Raw genomic sequence first — 24,718 nt, forward strand, 5'->3', positions numbered from 1 at the left:
CGATTTCTGGGATGCTGTCCCACCGCGTTGACCCTGTCCACGATCCGCTGCCAGAGCTCCACCTTCCTTGCTATGGTGGTGTGCTGAACCTGTGATCCGAAGAGCTGGGGTTCCACTCTTATGATTTCCTCCACCATGACCCGGAGTTCTTGGTCCGAAAAGCGTGGGTGCCTTTGTGGTGCCATGGGGTGGTGTGTATGAGGTGTGGGGTGGTGTATGTGATGATGTGTGTTTTGGTGTGTGGTGCTTTGTGCTTCTATGTGGTGTGTGTGATGTTGTGGTGTGCCTCTGTGTGTCTGGCTATCTATTCTCTGATGTGTCTCTCTCTCCTTCGTCTCTGGTTTTTGTTGGTAGGGGTTTGTGGGTGATGTGGGTGTGTGTTTTATATGGTATTGGATGTGTGGGAGTGGTGTGTGTATGTGTTTCAGGTGTGTGCCTTTCAAATTGTCCAATGTGGTAGGGGTTTGTAAAGGTGTGTGTATTTTGACCGCGGCGGTGTGTACCGCCAATGGAATACCGCGGTTGAATGACCGCCGCGTGGATTTGCGGGTCATAATGGGATGGGCGTATTTCTGTTGGCGTGGCGGTGGAGGTTTGGTCTTCTCCAGTTTACCGCTGGCCGCTGATGTGGCGGACTGCAGTGGAGGGCGGATTTTTGGAGGTTTCGCAGTTGTGGGTCAGAATGTCCGTGGCGGCTGACCGCGGCCGTGGCGGTATTGTGGCGGCCTTCTGACCGGCGGTAAGCGGCTTTTACCGCCGAGGTCAGAATGACCCCCTTTGTTTCCTTTGTTGCCTTAACGTCCTGATGTGGACATGAATACTATATATTACTGTGTTGTGAATTTGTATTACAGACTTCTCAGAAACGCACTATGATGGGAGCCCAGATTTAATATGTCACGTTCTTATTTACTGGGCCCATGGCTAATGCGCACCTTCAGTACTCCAGGGAACAGCCCTTACCCGCACCTGCTGTGTTAAGGCAAAAGGCAACCATGAAATAGACAAACTGTGTGACTGATTCTGCCCTTAAGGTCTGCCATAGAACACTGGCACCACAGCTTGCAGAAAGGGTGATTAGTGAGTGAGGGTAGGTGAAAACTACCTTTTATAATGAAGTCAAATTCTCAAAATGAAGAAACAATGCATTCTGTAAGGTAACCTAGTCAGCCTTCTCAGAATGTATAGATTAGGAGAGGTAGTTTAACAAATAAGAATGCAGTCATAGCCAGGTGGGGAATCAAAAGAAGTCCTGGCAAAAATATTTAAAGAATCCCTGTTCCCTTTCCCACCTCTGTGTCTCTCTGTGTTTCATCCATTCATTCTCTGTCTCGCTCCTTCTCTCCCATCTCTTCTCCCTCTTAATGCTTTCCCTCTTCCCCTTTTTTGCCTCCTGCAAATAACCTCGGGGGGCTGAAAAAGTGATAGAGGTGCCAGCAGCGGTCCTGGGCCTTCACAAACCATCTTCCAGTGGGACTAGTCTAGTTTGCGCCTCCTCCAGACACGCAGCGCCTATGACCGCTGGTTGTGTCCGTAATGTGCCGCCTGTGACTCACGTGTCAACTCACCTAAGGAGGTACCAAGTGTTGTAGAATTTGAAAATCCAGTGTCTTCAAAATGTGCCCAGAGCTCCCCTTTGCTTCTCTTTGCAGGCACGTTCTTTGGAATCAATGAATTATAAAAACCCAGAAACTTGCCAGGACCACTTTTTACAATTAAAACATGGCGTCGACATGTGACTAACTTTATGTATTTTCTCTTATTACTCCTCCAGGTGCCACGCTGCCAACTTGAATGGCTTCTACTACAAAGGCCCGTACACAGCAAAGACGGACGATGGGATTGTTTGGTACACTTGGCATGGCTGGTGGTACTCCTTAAAATCCGTCACCATGAAGGCCAGGCCTTCCACCTTCCAGCCAAGTGCTGTCTGATTCGCTCTGCCACCCTCTCCCGCTCTCTGGTATTTGTGCATGTTCTCATCATTCTGCTGCAATCAGTCAGCCACGAGGGTGCCCGGCGTTTAACCACTTACATGGGGATTTAATACAGCTGCAGCAGGAAATAGCCCTATAGCCTCTCACACTGTTTAGCTTATCTTGTTTACTAATATTGTTTAACACTAAAGCTGCCAAAGGCGCCTTGAAGCTGACTGTATCAAACACATCTGGTATTTTGCTATTCTCTCAGAGTCTTCTAAGCAGTAGGATGCAGTTGGCTGCTTAGGGGTGCATGTCAAAGGAACTATCTTGTGCAATGTGTGAGTTAATTAAGAGCTGTGCAGCGATGGTAGACATGTGCAATATCAGTATCATTTGCCCAATCCTATAATTACTGCGGACTTACAGACATGTGCTAAATCACTAGTAGTAATACCGTACAATAGTGTAGTAAAACATGCAGTAACTTTATTGCTAAGTCTTTTTACCCCTGAATATTGTGTAGGAATCTTTATTATTAAAAATTATTGTCAGCGTCCCTCTTCAGAGCATAGGTGTACCGCCCCTTTGATTTTGAGAGTCTCAGTTATTCAATTACCAACTAAGCAATTCATGGCATTACTGAAACATAAATGTGTTTGTTGCGATCATCACAATCTCTTCAAACGTGTGGGGGAATGAATGTTCAAGACTATATAATGGTCAACCCAAATGGAGCAAAAACATTTTGCATCATCTGTACTGCTACTAAGCAATACATGGAACAAAAACTGATTTGCACTACAGCAAAGCCCAGAATTCATTACGTATTATTTTTGCTGCATTTACTTAATAGGACATGAAGTAAATACATGTGTTCCACGTGTCGAACGTGACACCTCAAACTAATAAACTAAGTTTATTGATAAAGTCAAATAGTTCCCTTTTTGATTTAAGATTCAGCAAAATTATTATTTTCACATATATAAAATGTTTTAAAACCAAAGATGCGTCATATATGTTTTTTGCAAGGGTTTCACAAACTCTTTGTATTTTTTTATCGCCTTTGACGTGAGAAGAGTCTGTTTGCTCCGTTCCCTGTTACACAAACATCAGAAGGGAGGTTGCATGAATTTAGTTGTGTTTTTTGCGCCAGTGCCAAATTTGCATCATGGGGCCCTCACTTCGAAGTCAGCCTCACTCTCCATCGCATTAGAAAAGGTCATCTTGGAAAGGGGATACATAGTATCCATTCCATGGGGGAGTGAGAAAGCATCAGATAACATTCTCTGCAATAATGCAGTTTCCACTAGTATAAGGTTACTAGATGACATTGTCACCAAGGATGCAATGCTACAGTCCAGGCCCTTTTTATTTACAACTAAGTCCATTCAGGTGTGTCCGCTCAACTGAAGTGAGTTAAGACCACAACCCCTATCACTCATTAGGTTAGTAAAATAAATGAAGCACGCTGCACTTGGATACATGGTGTCGTTCAGTAACTTACATTTGCCTCAGGTTACATTTACATTTTCGGCTGAGGGTCAAATTAGGCACACCCTACAATTCTGAGCACATTGGTTTCTTGAGGTTTTAATTTGTTTACAACATAGATCAAATAAAAAAATTATTATATAAATAATATTGTGGGGTTTGATTAGCAAACTTGAACGAACTTAGGTGTGCAGCATTTACATGGTATGACTTGTAGTCCTATGTCACATATTTAATGATGTGGTTTTGTCTTCTTAAATGGACATACGCACTTCTAAAATTTCTTAAGCACAGCATATTTTTATATAATTTTATAAGTGAGCTTTTATGCCAACATGGGAAGTGCGAGGCCATTTCATGATAGGAACACCTGCAAAAGTTAGCAAATACTCAGAAATTGGCTACTTTGTGGATATTCTCTAACATTTGTAGGTAGTTTCCCACCTTGAGAACAACGCAAGACTTGCTCTTGCCAGAGACAGGGTATTTGTGTTTTTTCAGCGAGGGGAAACCAATAATTGTTGGAGATTTAGAACAAAGGGCTTTTTAAAGGGTAAAATATTTCCCCCACTGGGAAATTACAAAAGTTTAAATATGCAAATATCTTATCTGTTACATTTATGCATGCTGAAGTATGGGCTTGCTACATTTCCAGTCGAGTAAATGTTTACATTTCTTTTTACTCCAGGGCAGGTTATTCCGTTTCAGCTCTCTAAGAGTACTCTTGGAATTCTGTGAGAATTCCCAGAAGGTTGGAAAAGTATGTAATCTTTAGGTGTAGATTACCTTCTTAACTGGATTTACACTCTCTTAATTATTTTTCAAACACTGCATAATTTCATAAGTGAGCACTTATGCAAAAAATGTTTACACTTGTTCGCTCTTACTCCTGGGCAGTTGACTCAGTTGCAGCTTTCCAAGAATACTCCTGGAATACTGTGAGAATTTCCAGAAAGTTGAATCATAGGTGTAGAACGCAGAGGCAAGGCTAGCAAGGCCAAGATGGCGGATGCTCTCTGAGGAGGCTCTGCAGTAAAAATCTCATCATCCTTCATTAATCCTGTTTCCTTGGAGCATCAGGCGCCACTCATGCCTGCATCGTGTTCCCCAGACTCTCCTGCTGCCATAAAGATCCTTCTCCCTCTATTATGCACAGGGGGGATGACCTGGCCACCTATACGGGGTGAGCAAGCAAGGCCTACTGACCAGGCCACAGCGGGGCCTGGCCCGCCTAAGGATTCCTGACTGATCCGAAAGGGCTGGCGTGGGCTGAGGCGCCGCTGGGACCCACTGCTCGCCGTCATTAGGACGAGTGCACCAGGGTGCAGCCCTGTAACATCGGAGCCCAGCAGCCTCAAAACCTACTGGGGGTGATCAGGCCCACCAGCTTGACACAGAAGAGCTGGGGGCCACACAAATGAGCGCACTGTGGCCGGCTCACTCTGGTACGGCCTACCTTTGCGCTGTATGGCCCCATAATGCTGGAGCCCTGGGCGATGTTAAGCCGCTGGTCACTGCAGACATGCTGAAGGTGAGCCGAGCGAGGGCCTGTCTGCAGATTCAGTGTGCGAGTGCCCAAGACCCAGAACTAAGTCATCCTGTCTCAGCGCTACCAGTTCAGAGGTGAAGATAAGGCTGGGGGCTGAACCTTCACATGCCCTTCTCTTCAGCAGTGTCTCATCTGGCCTAATCCGCACTGCTGATCATCTGCATTTATTGTCATGTAGTAAACCTCTGTTGAAGATGTAATATTATTAGACACTGTATCCCTGATGAGAGTGTATTTGAAATGTTTGAAATATTTTAAAAGCAACAAACAAATTTAAAGAAAAAAATGATAGGTGTAGATCACCTTCTTAAATGTGCTTTAGCATCCTACAATTTCTCAGGCACTTATGCCAGCAAGGGAGGTTTCAGAACATTACAGGGTGGGAGCACTTGCACAAGTTGACAAATTTGGCAACCTTTTGGGTATTCACAAACCTGCAAGTGTAATGTCAAAATGTGCACTTTGGTTTTGCTCAGTAGTTTAATAAACCTAACAACCAGGTTGTGCGTACACATACAACAGCCCGCAAAACACAGAGAATGAATGATTGTTCTAGTATCTTTATTGTTCCTTTAGTAATTTTTCTTTGCTTTTCTACTATTTGTAGAACATCAGTCCAGAGGGACTGATTTGAAGATGTGTGAGTCCAGAGTGCAATCCACCAGCATAATTTCATCCAACCTTTGGATAATGATGGAGGAACTTCTGTTGGAAGAAAATAAACAAACTAAAGGGAAATTATTCATTGATATGATGACTGCTGTATTAGCTACCGCTTTCCTTGATCTGCTTCTCACTTGCCTACAATTTACTTTAAACATAAAAGCTCTCATTTTGACTTTGGGAGGCGGCAGGCTCCTGCTTCAGGATGACCACATATGCGCCCGTCCCTCCGCAGAACCTATGAAGAGTTTCCTTTTGGGCTGGTGGGTGGAAACAGTGTTTCCGCCCCCTGGCCCAGCGGGAACCACACCACAACATTGACGCCAGCTCCTAATCGAGCCAGCGGCAATGTCGTGTTGCGTCAGGTGCGACAGCACCCGTCGCTCTTTTCGCAATGGGACTGTTTATGGGGGTCCCTGCACTGCCCATGGCACCTCCTTTCTGCCAGCATCCACGCAGCACTGTCCTGGCGGATTGAGACTGCCAGCACCCCCAGGCTGGCAGCTGGTGGTGCCGGCGGTTGGACCATGGCGGCTCAGCCACGGTTGTAATGTGGAGGCCGAACCCCTGCTTTGGCATCGGACCGACCTCCAGCGCAGCACATAATCAGGGCCAAAGTGTGTTTAAAAGTCCGTTTTATAGACTTCCAAGTAATTATGCGGTGTAATAGTACGCAGCATGGAATTAATCTTGATATTGGAAGTGGTTGTTTTAAACTGACCCATTAGATCATACACAACCTAAGTTGCTCTGCGACAGGAATAACTTGGGTGCTATGATCCTGCTGAATACAGCTAAACAATGTGGACAAGTGGTGCACTGCTGATGGAACTAAGGGTGTTGATCATTATAGGCCCACAAATGAGCAGTGGCTTTTTCCATCTACCCGGTCTGCATGATCTGTGGAGTGCCAGGCTTGGAGACTGCTGAGTTAGTTGTGTTAACCCCTTAAAGACCCACTGAAAAATAGGATGCATACTGTCTTATGAGCTGGTGAGCACCAAGTGTTTATTATGACATCTCACATCAAAATCCCTCTTCCATTCCACCATTTTTTCCATCCTTTTTTCTCAATTCTTCTTCTACCGAAACGTTCACTCATCCTCTATGTCATTCCTTCCAACCTGGAACTAACTGAAAATTAAGGTTGCTCCTCTAATAAGCGTAAAGGGGACATGACAGTGGAGGTATGTGGCGTAAGACGATATGAAACTAAACCGTTCTGCAACTCTTTCTTCCGATTAAACTCACTATTTCGGGCAAGTTGGTAACCCACTGATATTTTTGATGAAACTTTCAATGTTGCTGTTGGACTCTGGAGGTTACAATACCGTTGCTTATGTTTTATGTAAAATTTAAACAGAACATTGTCAAATTCTTTAGAGCACACCTACACCCCATTGTCTAACAAAAACACTTTTGGGGACTACTCACCTCTCCTGAACAAATGTTTCCAGAAGCAGGACAACCACTCCAGATGTTATGTCACTCACACACACACACACACTACTTTCAGCCGTATTTGCATTGGCCAGAGAGGTTTCAACAAGGAAGTAGAAGTAGACCTGAGGGTATAGTGACATAACTAATCTACTTGACTCATAAAATGGTGTAAAATTGTGTGACCCCTGGCAAATATTTTATTTCACCAAGTCTCCTTTTTCTTCTTTGTCACATATGAATGCACATTCAAACATGTGAGTTCAGTATGTCTGCTGCACAAAAGCTATTTTGTTTGATATAATACATTTGCTCTCTATAAAAAGGATCTAACTCACGTATAGGCCCCTAACTTCCTCCTTATTCACTAATAGAATCGTCATCAGGGCAGGGGAGGAAGGTTTCTCAGTTTATGTCTAAAACTCTCAATTTTAATAAATGTATTACAAAAGCAGGATGTGGTAGCACACTGTCATTTGCAGACAGCACATTTTCTATTGAAATAGCCATAAACCTTCCCATTGACATCCAGTTTTACTGATAAAACTATATGGTACACAAATGGTAATGCGTGGAAACAGGGTTTCAGCAAATATGTTTCATATACCCATCACTAAGTAAAGTGTTGTGATTTGATCCTATTAAAATAATTGTTTCCATCACGAAATTACAATTACAAAAATGTGCTTTCTAACCTGGTGATATTTAAAAAAATATTTGTAAAGTTAATTTGCAAGCTATTTAAATGCTGTGTGTGAGAAATAAAACTGACATAATTCAGCTCTTCATTTCACACTCTCTGCACCACAATTGTAAGTCATTCACTTTACAAAACCCCCTAACGTTGCAGTCAGTGAAAGAAAAGTAAACACCAATCTACATGATAAAATAAGTAACAATTAGTAAGAAGACATGAGTGGACAATTGAGCTCTGTCTTTGAATGCCCAGCAAATGTGACAAGAAAAAAACAAAATATAAAGGCATATTTACAACTCATTCACTTTCTGAATGAACAGAACACCTGCTCATTGCCAGCCCCAGCTCTCTTAACAGAAAGGGTCAGTAAGCCATAAAAATAGCTCACCATGATAACATTTGACTCGCCATAGTCAGTGAGTAAATAGATTTTTCAAGGCCTGGCAATATCAACAATACTGTGGGGAACTACACATCTGTCCCCTCCAAAAATTAACTCATCATGCACAGAAATTTCCGGAGTATCCAGAACGGGCAGACATTTTTGTCCAAATTTTTTTTCTTCGACCAGCCATCCTTGATGAATAGAGTGATAATTTTACAGGCACTATCTTTCCTTACTTAATGTTTCCACTCATCTTCAGAAATGGTGCCCTCTGTCACAACACAAACACTCTTGTCCAAGCAGACAGCATCATCAAACAAACCTTCACCAGTTTTCTTTTCAGGGACGATACGAGAAAGACAGTGGCTGTATGGTTTTGGGCCCAAAAAAAGAAGACAAACAGATAATGTGTATTCCTGCAGCTACAGCGCCCATTTACAATTTCCAACTGATACACTGTCTAATCCCTTAGTCATACAAATGTCTTTTAAGGGCTTGTGGTCCACACAGGGAATGGTATGCCTCACAAAAAGCCTGGATTTCTTTATAGCATAATTTATAGTCAGTGCCTCCTCAATAACAGAATAATTATACTTGCACGTTAAGAGGTCAGTAAGCACTATCTATAGTATTTTCGTCACTGTCTTCAATTTGTACTAGTATTGCTCCAAAGGCTTTGCTGTTTGCATCTGTTAGTCTCTCTCCCTGCTTTTTAAATCTTGATTAACTTGATCGAATTCCATTTCACAGTTTTCACTCCATGCAAATTCCACATCGTTTTTACACAAATTGCAGCCCTTCATAGTTTTCCCTAATACGTTGGCTATAAACTTACTGTAAAATTAGACCTTTCTGAGGAAGAAGACTACTTTTTCTTTGTTCCCATGGGGTTAAGATTGCAAATTCATCCTTACCAGAAAGACATTTCTCTACACTCAGTGGAAGTCCAGCATTCTTACATTTCTATAGTACACTAAAACTATCCTATTTTGCTCTCTTCCCAGGTCTCTCCAGGTGTCAACACATCATCCTGAAGCCTCACACCCCTTCTGTGTTACCAGTAATCAACACCATAAGTCGCTATAAAACAGAGGCCACCCATGCAAGTCTGAAAGGGATGCTCAACAAAGTATATGCTTCGTTGGGAGTTAGAAACACAATAAGATCTTTAGAACTGTAATGTAATGCAATCTGGTGGTAGGCAGATAAGAGAGGAAGGGTAGTGAAAACTCCACCCACCACAGTATACATCATTTCGGAAAAGTTAGGTAGTGGGTGCTTATCTACTACTACTTCCTTGCTGAAACCTCTCAGGCCAATGAAAAGACATCTGACTCCAGTTAACGTTCTGGCCACAAAAGCAGGAGCTAATCACTCTATGGCATCAACAGGGGTAATGGCTCTTGCTGGCTCCAATCTTATTAATTCCTCGTGTACAGTATCTTGCACACTTAATAGAAATTTCCTAACTTTAGACGAGTGAGGAGACTGACCTCGGATTTGTTGGCACACCCTGAGATTGGCAGAAAAACTTACAATCACAGTGTTGTGTGGCTTAACCAGGGTTTCAGAAGGTTCTGTTAGCACATAAGGAGAGCATGATGGTGTGGTGTAGAGCTGAAAAACCAATGGTCTAAACCCTGCAAAGCAGGCCACAGATCCCTCTGTCGTCAATGCAGCAAAAAGCCACTTGCAACAACACCTTCCTCATCAAAGGCAAGTGACTTTCCCTAATCGTGGGCTCTCAGAAGCATATCAAACAAAAAGCTGTGATTCTTCTTCTGGAGGGGCTATAAATAGAGAAAAATGTTGCTCAGTGGTTACTATCATGATCAGTTAGCAGAAAGAAAGCAAGGACGTTTTAGCCTTCCTGGACGAGGTCCTAATAGGGACAAAACAAATATTTGGAAACACCATCTGGAGAGTTAGTATTTGACAAAAGGAAAGAGGACCTGGATCCTTGATATCAATGCTGTACATGAAGATCTCTATGTAAAGTGGAGGACGTGGCAGGCAGAGTGGTTGGCAGTCAAGCGATCTTAAATTAACTGAAGACTTATGCACTGAACAGTCAGATGTCAGAGACCAAAACTGGCCCTTATTATGAGTATGGCAGTCTTATTGCCACTGGGCTGGCGGAAAAGACTGCCATATTACGACTTCGGCGGTTTGGCTGAAGCCAAACTGCCAAAACGCTGCCCGGACCACCAGGGCGGTCGGACCACCTGGCCAGAGGTGAGCACCTCCGACCCGGCAGTAGCCGTAATACCGCCACCAGTATTACAACTCGGCAGACCACCAGCATTTTCGTGTCCTTCCTGTCGCTGGGAGTCACACCCTCACACGACCACACACCAATATTCACGCACCCCAACTCACCCATGCATTGGATACACTCCCCACACACTCACACCCAAACACGCTCTCAGAAACACCTATACACTCACACGCACTCAAACAGTCACATACACTCACACACACGCACTCAGACACCCATTTCCGCCCTCCGCATTCACACAAACATGCACACACTCATACATAACACCCCCCTCGGCATACATGCAATCACAAATGCACACACAGACACCCACTCCCCCTGTATTCATACACACACGCAGACACCACACACATCCATCCTAACACCCCGCCTGCTCTCACACTGACATACATTCACCCCCACTCACACATACGCACCGCCTTCCGCATTCATGCACACTCCCACCCCCTCCATGCATGCATACATTCACACCTCCATCTTCACACTTCCATACAAACAACCCCTATCCTCACAATTCCATACAAACACTCCCACCCGACCGCACACAGACACCCTCACTCACTCGCATGCATACACACACCCCCACCCACTCGCCAACTTGCACACATGCACCCCCACTCGCATGCATCCCATTACACACACCTACTCACTCACACCCCCTTCTCCACTGCATACATGCAGACACCCTCTCATCCACACACATGCAGACACACACCCCCATCTGCATGCATACATCCAGACACCCCCAATCTCTCGCTCACAAACATGCAGTAAGACACCCCCATTTTCACGCATACATGCAATTAGACAGATACCCCCTACCCCTCTAAATACAAACACACACACACTGGCACCCTGACACACACCCCTCCCCTCCGCTTCCATTAGGTCACACACACCCTTGACGCGCACATACATACACACAAGCACTCACGCACACCCATAGCACTACACATGCACGCACACACCACACACATGCACAGAATACCCCTCCCACCCCCCTTCGGACGGTCCACCTACCTGTCCCGGCAAGGCGGTCGTCGGGGAGGGGATGGGTCTTGGTATTTCCACTGCCAGCACCGCACCGCAGTTCAGGAAACCGCTGTGCCGTATTACTTATCATAATAAGGCGTGGTGTTGCTGATGGTGGAAACGCCTCTCTTCCGCCATCCGCCAGGCCGACAGTGTCGGATTTCTGCCCGTAACTGGGTGAAAATCCAACATAACTCATAATGTGGCAGTCTTCGGACCACCAAAACTGGCAGTCTTCTGGCACCTGCGGCTTCGGTGGTCTTGTGAAAAGACTGCCAAAGTCATAATGAGCACCAATGTGTTTGAGATTCTAATGAAACTGAGTACAGAAGTAGAGATGTTGGACAACCTCAGCCTAGAGTCGTACACCTGGGTCGGCTTTCCACTGGGGGCTCTGACTGATGCAGCCACTGCAGCGATTGATAGGACAATAGTGGAATTATTGGAGCTGGTACCTGAACCCGAATGTAAGCTAGTATTGTAGGCCAGGTGTTCAAAGGAAGGGTGATGGTAGTGTTGATCACTTGGAGGCATCAAATGCCTAAAGTGGCAATCAAGAAAAAATCTGTAAAGAGCCTGTTTTTCCTAGACGTGCACCCTGGCACACTGGCCAGAAAATAGAGCTAATGGATATAAAAAATTAGATGGTGTCTAGATGTGGGGGTATTGATTGAAACTTTTGGTGAAGTGTCAAGGGACAAGGTTTGTGCTTTCACATACTGAACAAGCCAGAGCATTGGGTCTAAGAGTGAATGTAACTTCTCCATTTATGTCTAATCATCTGTGACAACAGAGTGTGTGCTAGAGAGATGGGGTGTGAATTAGCGCCATCTGCAGGGCAGGGGAGGGCATTTCTCCTCAAAGGGAGGTGTTGGCAGGAGGATAATGGTACAGGAGTTCTGTATACGTTGCTGGACCATTGATTTCTCTATCTGTTTTCCCCTTCCTGAACCATAGATTTGGTCAGCTCAGTAGTTCTGTAAATTTTGCTGAAATAATATAAAACAATCTCTGGCATGCAGTTTATAAATTATGCCATTTGTTCACTCATCATACAGTGCAATAGCAAATGTCATTACTCAGCAACTATTCCTGACATTTTACTTCATACGGAAAGGAACATGCATGCAAATGTGGAAAATCCATTGTATAAGTTATATGTTATATATACCAATGTACCTTTAAAAAGGAAAGTATGATAACAAAGGTAATGTGATAAAGAAGCATGTGCTGCAATAGCTAAAACTAGTATATAATAAATAATCAGCATTTTGAATATTGTTGTCAGCTATTCATTGAGAGTAATGAATGATTGCAACTTCTCAGACGTTGTCATATTTCTTGGCCTTTTACGAGATCTTGCAGATTTTCATATCTAGAGTAGTGATGGAACGTCATGATTTTATTAAGGACACAGAGGCAAATTTTATACTTTCTTAATTTGCTACTTTTATAGTAGCAGCCACGAATCACAGAAAACCACACTTTCCAGCACACCCAGGGTCACAAACTACTGGCTGAGAAACCACCAATCAGCCATAAGCTTAGTCTACGCAAGACCGCCAAGTCCCATCCCCTCCTGGATGTCCTCCTCGACGGAGAAGGTAAGATGCATCCGAAGGGGGGGGAGGGCCTGTGTGTGTGAGTTCGTGTCTGTGGAGGGGGGTGGTGAATGCATGCGTGTATGCAAGTGAATGTGAATGTGTGTGTGCGTGTATGGGGTTGTCTGTGTGGATAAATGTGAGTGAGTGGGGGTGTCTGTGTTGATGAATGTGCGTGAGTGGGGGTTGTCTGTGTTGATGAATGTGAGTGAGTTGGGGTGTCTGTGTGGATGAATGTGAGTGAGTCGGGGTGTCTGAGTGCATGTATGTGTATGCTGAATGGGTGTGAATGCATGCATGCGTGAAGGGGTGAAGGGGTTTGTGAGTGTGTGGATGGGTGGGGGGGATGTGTACATGTGTGCATGTGTGTGCCGGCGAGAGGAATGAAGACTCCTGTTGTCAGGTGCGTGATTGCCAGGGTTTTTGTGGCGGAGTGACTGCCACGAGAATTCTGGCGGTTTGCAGCCTTGTAATCCAGCCGGCAGGCTGAGGCCTGCTGCAGGGTTGGAGGTGCTCACTGCCTGCTGCAGCGGTTTGACCGAAATGGCGGGGTTGTGGAGGGTTGGCATCTGCCAAGCCCCAAAGCGCTTAATGTGGCTGTCCTTACCACCGTCTCCGTGGAAGAAGGACCACCACAGCGAGGCTGGCGGTCTCATGACCGCCAGCCTCGTAATGAGGGCCTTTATGTGGAACTCACCATTGAGTAACAACAGTTTTTCTTGATGTGAAGACAGATCAAACTCCATGAATTAAATGAAAAAACAACATCATAAGAAACCCAACAGAAACAGCAGAACAACTTCTATGTGATCCCCCAATTACTCATCGGAAACACCCAGGAACCTGGACACATGAGCTTCATGTGTGTCCTGTTAAGGTGAAGCATTAGTAAGAACGAGGAGTTGTACCAATTGAAGCTGAAAGAAAGAATCAAGAACATTTGTAGTATAGAAAAGTTAATGGGAGGAGGCAAAACATAATATCTGACAATATATGGACAGCGGTGGGATAATATTCTCCTCCCTGTCTTTAATGAAATCAAGACTTTCCTTCACTAATCTAGCTAGGAAAATAAGGATACCCAACACTATTAGAGGCATTCTCTATGCGTCTGGTAACATAAAAGAACACCAATGAAGGTGAATAATACCTTGTAGAAATATCTGGATTCCTATCATTTGAGACTCTTTCAAATGGAAAATCAAACAGATTAGTGAAGTTTGTTTTGTAAAGATAGAGAGCCTTTGTCGGGTCATGTTTAGAACAATGGCAGAATTAATTGAAGATTTATTTTGAGATATAACAGGCTTTAGAAGGTGGAATAAGTGATATCCTATCAGCAGTTTACAGATTAAAAGTTGCTCCCCTTTGAGTTTCTTCCAATAAAATATCAGGACCATCAGAACAATCTATAGCCATTAATTCATCTGAAAGACTTGTCCTGATCTGTCAATTAGGCTAAGAAATTTAGAACTGAAGTGACATTTGCTAAATGAGATAGTGGTCCATGCCATACACAAACTAACCCCAAGCTTGCCAAGCTGACTTTTAAGTCTTCATGTTACTCAGGGTCAGGAAGATTATATGAGGCTTGCAGTTGAAGACAAAAAGGCCTGTCAGTGACTATTACCAGAAGGGTTTGAAGCCATCAGCTGTAAATTGGTAAATAGAATGAGATTTTGTCTCTTGCCATGGGGATCTTAGAGGAGATGAGAGTAATATGAAAGCAATTCTGGAAGATTTATGGTCATTTTGAGGAGAGATCAGACTCAGGACTGAACCATCCAGAGTGAGGAATTTAGAACCATCAAGGAACTCCGTCTAAGAATCTGAGACAGATAACTGGAGAACATGACATCAGGAGGAAAAGTGTAAATCTGACCAGTTACCCAGTCTTGCAAGAGCATGTCTGAGTCGAGACAAAGTGAGCCAACCATGAGTTCAAATACGAGACAAAGAGCTAATGGCAACACTTCCAAAATACATTTGCCAACCATAAGAGGAGTTTAAACGTGGCTCTTCCTGGATGGTTTATGTATTGCATTGTGGAAATGTTGTTTATTCACAAAGTACAGTGTAATGTGCCTTATCCTTGGTGAAACTAAATGGCCAAGGAGTCTGCAAAATATCTAAACAATGTATAGGCATTGACAATTCCTTTACTGACCATGTCCCATAGGTTGAGTGCAAAACACTCCAAGGACCTCAATTCCACAGAGTGGCATCTAATTACAAGACTAGATTTGTCAGGTTTCCAAGGTCTTGATCGAAATAATGTGACCTACTCACCAGAAAGTAGCCCTGCCCATGCATGTGTGAGCATGAGTAGCAGAACTAAACTCTGGAGGGGAGGGGGAATGAGAGTGGGAGAGATACTGCAGGAGTAGTGTAATTTCATCAACTGCACAGTTGATCAGACTTCATCGGATTTACAGTAGCGTTTTGAATTGTGAGTGGTAAGCGTACACTGAAGGTATTAGAAACAAACAAAGCCTCACTACAATTCATAAACATTGAAATTGTCTTAGAAAAGAAGGTATTGGTGATCATGCTTACCGGCTTCAAAAAGGCGGGCTGAGGGAACCTAAACCTACACCAGAGGAAACTGGTACCATCAAAAGTGGATGAAAGGTTGTGTCGGGCGTGTCCGATAGTGGAACTGGCACACTGAGCCTCATTCCTCGGAGGAGCACGTAGCCTATAAAGCTACGCGCTGTACCGCAGGAAGCTGCTTGCCATTCCAGTCTTATTTTTAGCTTCCTGCTCTATACTTACCTGATGTCACACTCTGGATTTCCACCTTTCCGTGGTCCTCCTGGGTTTTCCGGCGTCCTTGAGGCAACTCCTGCGGTTTGGCTTCTCCTTTCTGCCATGTCTTGGAGCATTGGGTTGTTTCCTGTGTTCTTCTTTATTTGGGGAGCTCACAAACCACAAGCCCTAAAAGGAAACAAAAAGGGAGAAAAGCAAGTAGTGAACTCCAATTTGGGTAACGTGCCACGTGGACAAAAATACTTAAAGCTTAAAGACACTTATCTTATTATTTCTTCTGTGATTTTGTTATGGTGCCTTGGTTTTTGTGAAATCTATAAAAGAAACATACAAAGAGTATTGTGAGTGAAAATTGATTATAAGACTATGTGATACTACAACTAGATATTCATCACAATATTCAGAATATTATAAATGTTTGTCATTCTTGCTCTAACTGCTCCTAGTTTGTCTGATATAATGCAATACATGTTTTGATTTGGTTATCTGACGCATGAAGTAATGCATTATATATGCGTATAGATAGATGTTTTCTCTGTGTTATGATTCTATTCTCTGCAAGTCCAGTGACAGTTCCAATAAGGCATACCATATAAAAGCATAGGTACGCTGCACTCAAGTTCAGTTATACTTACCACTATGATCATTGTCCAAGTACCTAGACACAGAGGTACCTTCTTTACATCCTAGGTATAAAAACCACATTGCTGTACATCTCCACACTACTCACGAGACAGAGGAGGGGATCATCCGGTACTTAAATAGAATTTGGGCTTAAGTATAAGATATGGGGAGTATCACACACACGTAACTATATAGTAAATTCTGTCTCTTTTTGATCATAGGAAGAGATTGAGAGGAATTTGAGTGGCCCAGACATAGTACTTGCAGAGCCTTTTGGAAACGTCTACAATTTTTCCTTCCTTCCCCTTTTCCCAGTTGGGCAGGTTTGACTCTGACCTTTGTTAGGTCTTCTTGTCTGACAGGGAAGCAGGGACAAGTCCTCGCTGCTGCATTTCACTCCCATGAAAAAAACAGGTGAGATCCTGACAGGTTGAAAGTGAACCTGGAATTCAAGGAGGAAGAGGGAGAACACATTCGGCAACTAAAACTAAATTGTAATCCAGAGGCAAGCTAGAGTTCAGGCAACCAGTCAACAAACAAAACCATATTGTATTCCAAAGGCAAGTTAGAGTTCATGAAAAAAAAGGTAATGCAACTGAGGGAAACGAAAAGCGAAGCAGACAACAAAGGTGAGAAACGCAAATATGGTGAATGAACTAGAGCAATGGTGAAGGAGCCTATACAGCAAGGAAAGTTGCCAAGCACATTCCCCATGGAAGTGGACTGATTAGAAAGCCCGGCGGTTACTCATGACCCGGGAACACCTTTCCCTTGACCTTCAACCGTTAGTGAACACGATGCCCCAACCCCACTAACTGGTCTCCCCCAACCTTACAAGATTTTGAATGCAGATTTTATTGTGCCCATTCCTTGAAACTAATCTGTCTCCACATAACCCCCTCAGTCTTAATAAGATCTGGGAATCAGCAAAAATGGTTCAACCATTCCAATTAACTTCATGGCCTTGTTATCTCTTCTCGAGTATCTTTTTATGGGAGACCTTACATAAGTATCTGATCTTGAAACATTAATGCGCACGGTAATGAAGGGGCCCTCTAAATACAGCTTAGACAATTGTCGAAAGGCTTACCATTCTGGCCAATCGCCTGAGAGGTGTATGGGAGTGACATCATCCATAATTATTGTTATGAGAGTTACTTGAACTCTGAAAGTTGTTTAACTTCTAATTTGGAATCTAGAGAGAAACTTGGTTAAACTACAAGGATCAAAAAACAGACCAAAGGGCGAGACTTAAAATGATAAACAATAATGCCAATGAAATTAAAGAAACTTCCTGTGTTCCATACATATTGGAACAATGGGATAAGTGTCCTTGAGGTCTAGCTTCACCATTCAGTCTCCTTTTCATTTTCTTTACAGGAATTATGTTGGTCACAAAACATTCTTATATGTCTTCCTTTGAAAGAAGCTTTCATATATTCTACATGAGCTCTGATTATGCTACACTTAAGTGAATTGACCTTAAAGAAAAACCTTGAAATAAAATAAATAAAAAATATTTGATGAAACCCTATAAAGTTTGACTAATTCAGAAAAATTATAGTTGAAATGTCAGCTATTTTGCAACCAATTAATAGAGGGGCAAAATATGGAATGCTGACCAGTGAAAGCGTTCCCTCCTTCTCTGTTGTAGGGGAAGTATCTCCCTGTTATGCTTTGGGGAAAGAAAAAGGGTCATTGCTGAAATTGGCCACCACGTTGGTACTGTTGTAACTGGATGTTGAGGTGGTAATAATTGGCATGCTCTGGCTTTATCAAAAACAGGTCTCTCAGGAGGGAAGGAGCGCTGCGGAGGTGGAATGAACTCTGTCCTCCTGTGTATTTGGCAAATAATTTAAGCTGAAGTGCAGCAAATCTGGTAAATTGTTGCTATTGTGGGGGACTGATGAAGGCCTGAGGTCCAGATCATAAAATAATGTTTTTGCAGTTTGCGCCTGTGAAGAGCACTGACTTTGACTGCATTTCTGGTCAGATGACTGTTCAAGTCAGACTTTGTGAGGAGGTTGGCTTTCAAGAAGAGTTGGGCTCTGAAACTTTCTTCTTACTTTCTTAAAGAAGCATTGCAAATACAAGACAATTGTTTTCTTAAATGGGCATCATTAATGCAAATCAACTATTTATTTTTGCCACATTAAGAAGGGGAACATTTTTTGGGTGAATAATATGACCGGCTATATACTGTTTGCTGAGGCATTGTCAGGATTCAAAATCAGGTACCATGTTAAAGCCTCTCTCGTCCTTAGCTGCTCTACTGGTAAACAGAGTAATTATTATCACCAGAGACAGCAACCAGGTGAAAAACAGTGACAAGTGATAAAAGAGAAATCCAGGACAGGAACTCGCTCTTAGAGACTTCGGGGGTCATTCTGACCCTGGCGGTCATGGACCGCCAGGGCCAACGACCGCGGAAGCACCGCCAACAGGCTGGCGGTGCTTCCATGGGCATTCTGACCGCGGCGGTACAGCCGTGGTCAGAAACGGGAAACCGGCGGTGTCCCGCCAGTTTCCCGCTGCCCCAGGGAATCCTCCACGGCGGCGCTGCAAGCAGCGCCGCCATGGGGATTCCGACCCCCTTCCCGCCAGCCTGGTTCTGGCGGTTTTCACTGCCAGAACCTGGCTGGCGGGAACGGGTGTCGTGGGGCCCCCTAACAGGGCCCCACATAGATTTTCAGTGTCTGCGTGGCAGACAATGAAAATCGCGACGGGTGCAACTGCACCCGTCGCACCCTTTCCACTCCGCCGGCTCCATTCGGAGCCGGCATCCTTGTGGAAGGGGGTTTCCCGCTGGGCGGGCGGGCGGCCTTCTGGCGGTCGCCCGCCAGCCCAGCGGGAAACTCAGAATGACCCCCGCGGTCATTTGACCGCGGTGCGGTCATTCGGCGGCTCCCGCCGGGCGTGCAGTTACCGCCGCCGGCGGGAGTCAGAATGACCCCCTTCGTCTGTTTCAAGTAGTGGAACGACTCTGCCTTGATGATATGAATCTTAGTAGATCTGATCTCTGGTTCCAGCAGCTGATGATTCTATGTTGAGCCACGACCTGACCAGGAATCCAATGAGGGCTCTAGGACAAGTTGGACACACACAGGTAAGAGTTTACAAGAAACAGGGTCAACAAACAGACACCAAAGAGGGAAAAACTAAGGAGGACACTTCCAAAAGAACCGAGAGAAACTGAAAGGGAGAAAACAACAAACAGTGAGGTGTGCCAAAACTGGTACAATTTATAACGAGGACTGGAAAAGCCAATGGAATTATGCAAATTGTTTTAAGCACTAAACTAAGGTCTCAAGGCGTCTAATTAGGTCTCTACCCTGTTCTCTAGTGCATATATGTTCCAGATTCTCCAAGGTGTGCTCATGTATTAATACTAAACAGTTTTATTTTTCTTCTGGCCCTAATTACACATTTGTAATGTTTACTCAGTGATTAGCTCATTCTAATTCTTATAAAAGTGAAATTGTGTGTATGTAACAATCGTTGTATTGCTGTCAGTAGAAAATAATATGTTTGGCAATAACAGAGATATGAAATCTGCACCACAATCCTCACATAAAAGAAAGCAGTCTGTTTCTCCACCACCTGTCAAAATCTAGATGTATTAAATCACAATATCTATTACTTGCAAACATTTTAAAAGACATTAATGCAATTCACAATAATACAGATACTTTATGCTCTGATAGTAAGCAGTGGGATATAGCTTGATAGCGGGCCTGGTCCTTAGTAAGTAAACTTACAAGGGGACGCATATAGGTCAATGAATCTTTTGGATCGCATGGAGTATCCTAGTTAAGCGGTAGATGAATGAACCATCAATATCACTATAATCAATATCAAACATAAGTAAAAAACCTATCTAATAAGAAATACCATCACTCTACAGAAAGGTTAATTGTTTTGTATTCCCTATTCGTTACAATTCTAATCAAAAACCTTTATTCGACTTTATTGTTAATCAAGTTTTATAAATCATCACAATACAAATGTCCACCAAAGAAAATCTCGAGCAATCAAAGCACAATATAAGTCAGCGAATCTTCAAACCATTTATGGAGTAATTCAGCAATGCAATTTAGACAGTTAGTTGTCACCGTCAAAGTCACCCTTGTCAGCATACCTAACCCAGATTAGCATCAGCATCTGGGTCTTCATGCGAAAACAATTTAGACAAAAACATTAATTTGGAAAAATCTATCTAAAGAAGAAAAAATGTAAAACAGCACAGATGGTACCTAGAAGAAAAATCACGCATTAGTCAGTCACATTGTTATAGCTACCTATCCAAGATATATCAGCAATGAGTCAGTCTTCGTCTCAAGGTCATCAGTCATCAGCAAAGTATAGGCTCACAGAGAGTAAGCCCAAATATCAGCACTTCGGACAGCGTCTCCTGATGTCATCAACTTTCGCCTCTCCGCTTGTCATGACTTTTTATTAGAGTCTCTCAGTGCATCCCACTAATTGCTATTTGGTCGAACTTATCAGGAGTTATGACTCTAACCTATAGTTTTTGTTTACCACATGTACACGTCCATTCAGCTTTCAAGTTCCATTAGTTTGATTGGTTCTTCTGTCGATGAGAACATCATCCGGCTCTTCAGGTAACAAAGTTGTTGCTCACACTGTTTCAGTCAGTGCTTCCATTGTTCAAGTCCTGGGAAAGTACGTTTAGCCTACACTACACATAATTGTATCAATTTGTCCTCATCATCTCCTGTCTACTGGTACATTTGCAGAATTTTCTAGCAGAGCTCTCTCTGAACTCTGTACAGTTCAAGGTCATTTTCTCCAGTTCCAGTCCTCGGCAGCTTTGTCGCATCTTCACGTTAAAGCAGCAAGGCCCAGCGAAGACCAGGCCTCCAGTTTGGCTTAGTTAAGAATACGAATTAACATAAAACATAGGTTATACATTCAAATATGACATATTAATACGTTTTAATGACTATTTTCCATTATTTAGCATCTTGTTAATACACACGTGGGCACATTTTGCTTATACATGTTATTTTCAAATATTGGTTTCTTTATCGAATTTTCTCATTAGTATTCATACACAAATCATTAGAAATTTCTCATATTAGCATATCTGCTCCAACAGGCCCATGAAACAATTAAATTAAAATAAGAGACACTATCTAAAATTATAGATGGTTAACAGTGAGTTACAGGAATGATTTTTACAGAAGGGTTCTCAGTGACATCAAACAGACAACAAGAGTGAAACTCCACTTATCTAAAATGTCACTCAGAAACTCTATGTGAAAAACATCCCCATAATACACGTTTTGTCTTTCTACAATTGTATGTTATGTTTGAGCCCCAAAACGATCTGACTCTGCTTTCAGCTGCTATGCAGGGGCAGAGAAGTAATGCAATATAACCTACATATTTTCAATTTGCCAGAGAACAGAGGGGGTCAAAATGGTGAAGATTCTCTTGAAAATCTGTTTCCTTCTCTTCTAAAAATACAATTCTCCAAAAAATGTTAAATTGTAAAGCTCATTGTGTGCCCTTGCATTGTAAAACCCATCTGTCTAAATCGAGGCAAGTAATACTTCAAAAGTTGTATCATCATCATCATCATTATCTTATACTTATTCAGAAAGCAGTCAGTCAAATTCCAAACTTGTTGGTAAAAGGTAAAAAATATTTATCCACCTAGATTTTCCATAAGAAAACTGTTGTTTTTTACAAACAACATTATGAATTATTCACTGGGTATAGAGAGGCTGGTTATAAATATGAGCATTTTGATATATTTGTTAGGAGAACTTGCAAGAACAACATCTTGTAATGGAAGATGTTCTTCACAAAGTAATTACTAATGCTTTTGCTTTACTAGCAGGTTGTTGTGGCATAGTAATCTCTCCTTGAATTCTACATCCATTTTCTCAGTTTTTCATTTAGGGCCTTATTACGAATTGCTTGTTAAATTCCAACCCCTGTCTAAGCATGGGTCGGAATTACGCATTTGAGGGTATTTAACGCATCTGATAGTTATTATATGTCTTAAATACCTCAACCTTTGTTAAACTTCAGCAGGTCAAACCTGCTGAAATTCAACGGAAAAATATAATACAGTATTTACTGTACCATGCAGATTGTAGTGCATTAAACACCAAAATCCACATACTATTCCCCAGAAACTCTTACTAGGTGCTACAAGAGCACCAGTTGTTGTAATCAGGCCCCTAATGTTCTTCCAGTTCAGGCATCTTCTATGTATGTCTCTCTGTTTATGTGGGCAATTGTTTGTGGGTCCTTATTTACATATGTGTTAGGTCTTTAGGTTAGTGGGTGCCGGTGCATGGAACTGAATGCACGTGGTAGCCAGGAGGGACTGTGAAGTAATGGAATGTGGGAAAAGGAATGCACGGAGTCGGGTACAGATGGGTTACTGTGCCGGTCGGGAAAACTGTTACCTAACAAACGTGATGTGGAATTCACGTAACAAGACCTCTTCATTTCCAAGAAGGCATTGTTTCAGTGGCGATGAGGTGTTGTAATCAATGATGGTTACTCGTAGGTTATAAAATAAGTAGGTTTATTAGCTTAGTTGTAGGTTACAGATAAAGCCCCACCAGGAGCAGCATACTGCAGCTCAGCCCTTCTCACTCCAACTGTCCACTCATCCAAGCACAAACACTGTCAACATTCCAACCATGATATGACCTCACTCACTGGCTGAGCAGCAGGGAACATTAAGGTAGTGGGGAGAATGCATAAGATAGCAAGAGGGCACAACACATCTTCCCCTTATCAAAACAATGAAATATTCAACAGAACAGAAAAGGCAAAACATCCCCATCAACTGCCCTTCAAAATTATCCGTCCCTTATTGAAATAAACAAAACACGTCAAGCACTCTCTGCTTAACTTCAATACTCCAATGTGATGTAAGATGCTAAAACACAGTTAATCAATACATTTCACAAATTCACAATACGAGTGTACAAATAACTTAAAATTTCCCTGCTCACCCAGCAGAGAACACTAACTACTTGTTCCCCTCCACATCACACACACTATAACAGGACCAGCCTGTTGCCTTCCACAACTCAACACTCAACAGGATTAGAGTTTCTTCCACCTCTACTGCATTGAGGTGTAACCACATACCCCCATCACCATACACCTAAACAGAACCAGGGTCTCACCTACCCTCCACTGCATTGGGGCGTAAACATGTACCCCCATCACCATTCACTTAAACAGAACCAGGGTTTCACCTACCCTCTACCGCATTGGGGTGCAACCACGTACTCCCATCACCCTATGCGAATACAGGACCAGGGTTTCACCTACCCTCTACTGCATTGGGATATAACCACTTACCCCTTAACACTGGGCCTAAAACACTGCCCTCACATCATTCATTAACCCTGTAGGAAGGATAACACTGGGGTGTACCCCCTCAACATTGGGCTTAACACACTGCCCCCACAGCCTTAACCCTATAGGAAGGATGGTCAAAAACACAATCCCAAATACGGATCAAGATACTAATATCACAACATTAAAATGTCACTCTGCATGTGACTCTAGCATCCAACCTCAAATTATACGTCTCTAAAATCAAGCATGGCTTTAACACTTGAGGCCAATATACACAAGCAAATTATGGTAAGCAAAATTTCATGTTAAAATAGCATTAGGGTGCACCTCCCACGCATAACATACATGCCACGACTCAACAACTTTAAAACATGTCAGAAACTGCATAACATTTCTCAATTCAATACAACATTAAAAATTAATTTCAGCAGCTGCAAGCATTGTCAGCATAAATATAAAATTACTCAATTCATCCCAACGCATCTTTAAAAACCAGTATACTAGTACTGAAAGATACACTCAAGCAATGTATGGTATAGAGTAAAATGAACATGACAGTATATCTAAAGTTAAATTAGTCCCTGGAAAATATTCAAATACTCCAAGCCGGTGAGTGAATTCTCACCAGAATACATTTCCACTGTTCATTTTATTCCATTTAAAGGCATGCACAGTTCTTTATCCTCGTACGCAAAATTAATTGGCACACATGTTCTCCACTACACATGAGCTGTTCCCATGTACAAGGTCAGCGCTGTAGTCTTCCTCTCAAAAAGTTTCCTGGAAACAGATCAGGTACTCAATGATCTCTCTTGTAGAATAGGGGGAGGGGAAACTCAGCAACTCAGTCAACAGGTAGACTGTAAATGTTACTTACAATGTGTGCCCATAAACACAGCGCTTCAAGTGGC

General features: G+C 42.9%; 1 protein-coding gene across 1 annotated transcript in view; it reads left to right on the forward strand.

Moving 5' to 3' along the window:
- Positions 1-12,727, forward strand: part of FGL1 (fibrinogen like 1) — a 251,440-nt gene extending 238,713 nt beyond the window's left edge. The window contains exon 8 of the mRNA XM_069200364.1: positions 1,775-12,727. Coding sequence (XP_069056465.1) covers positions 1,775-1,934 — 160 coding nt within the window. The 3' untranslated portion in view covers positions 1,935-12,727. The remainder of the gene's footprint in view (positions 1-1,774) is intronic.
- The last annotated feature ends 11,991 nt before the right edge of the window (positions 12,728-24,718 follow it).

Source organism: Pleurodeles waltl, chromosome 1_2 (assembly GCF_031143425.1).
Source record: "Pleurodeles waltl isolate 20211129_DDA chromosome 1_2, aPleWal1.hap1.20221129, whole genome shotgun sequence".
NCBI classification, from domain to species: Eukaryota; Metazoa; Chordata; class Amphibia; order Caudata; family Salamandridae; genus Pleurodeles; species Pleurodeles waltl.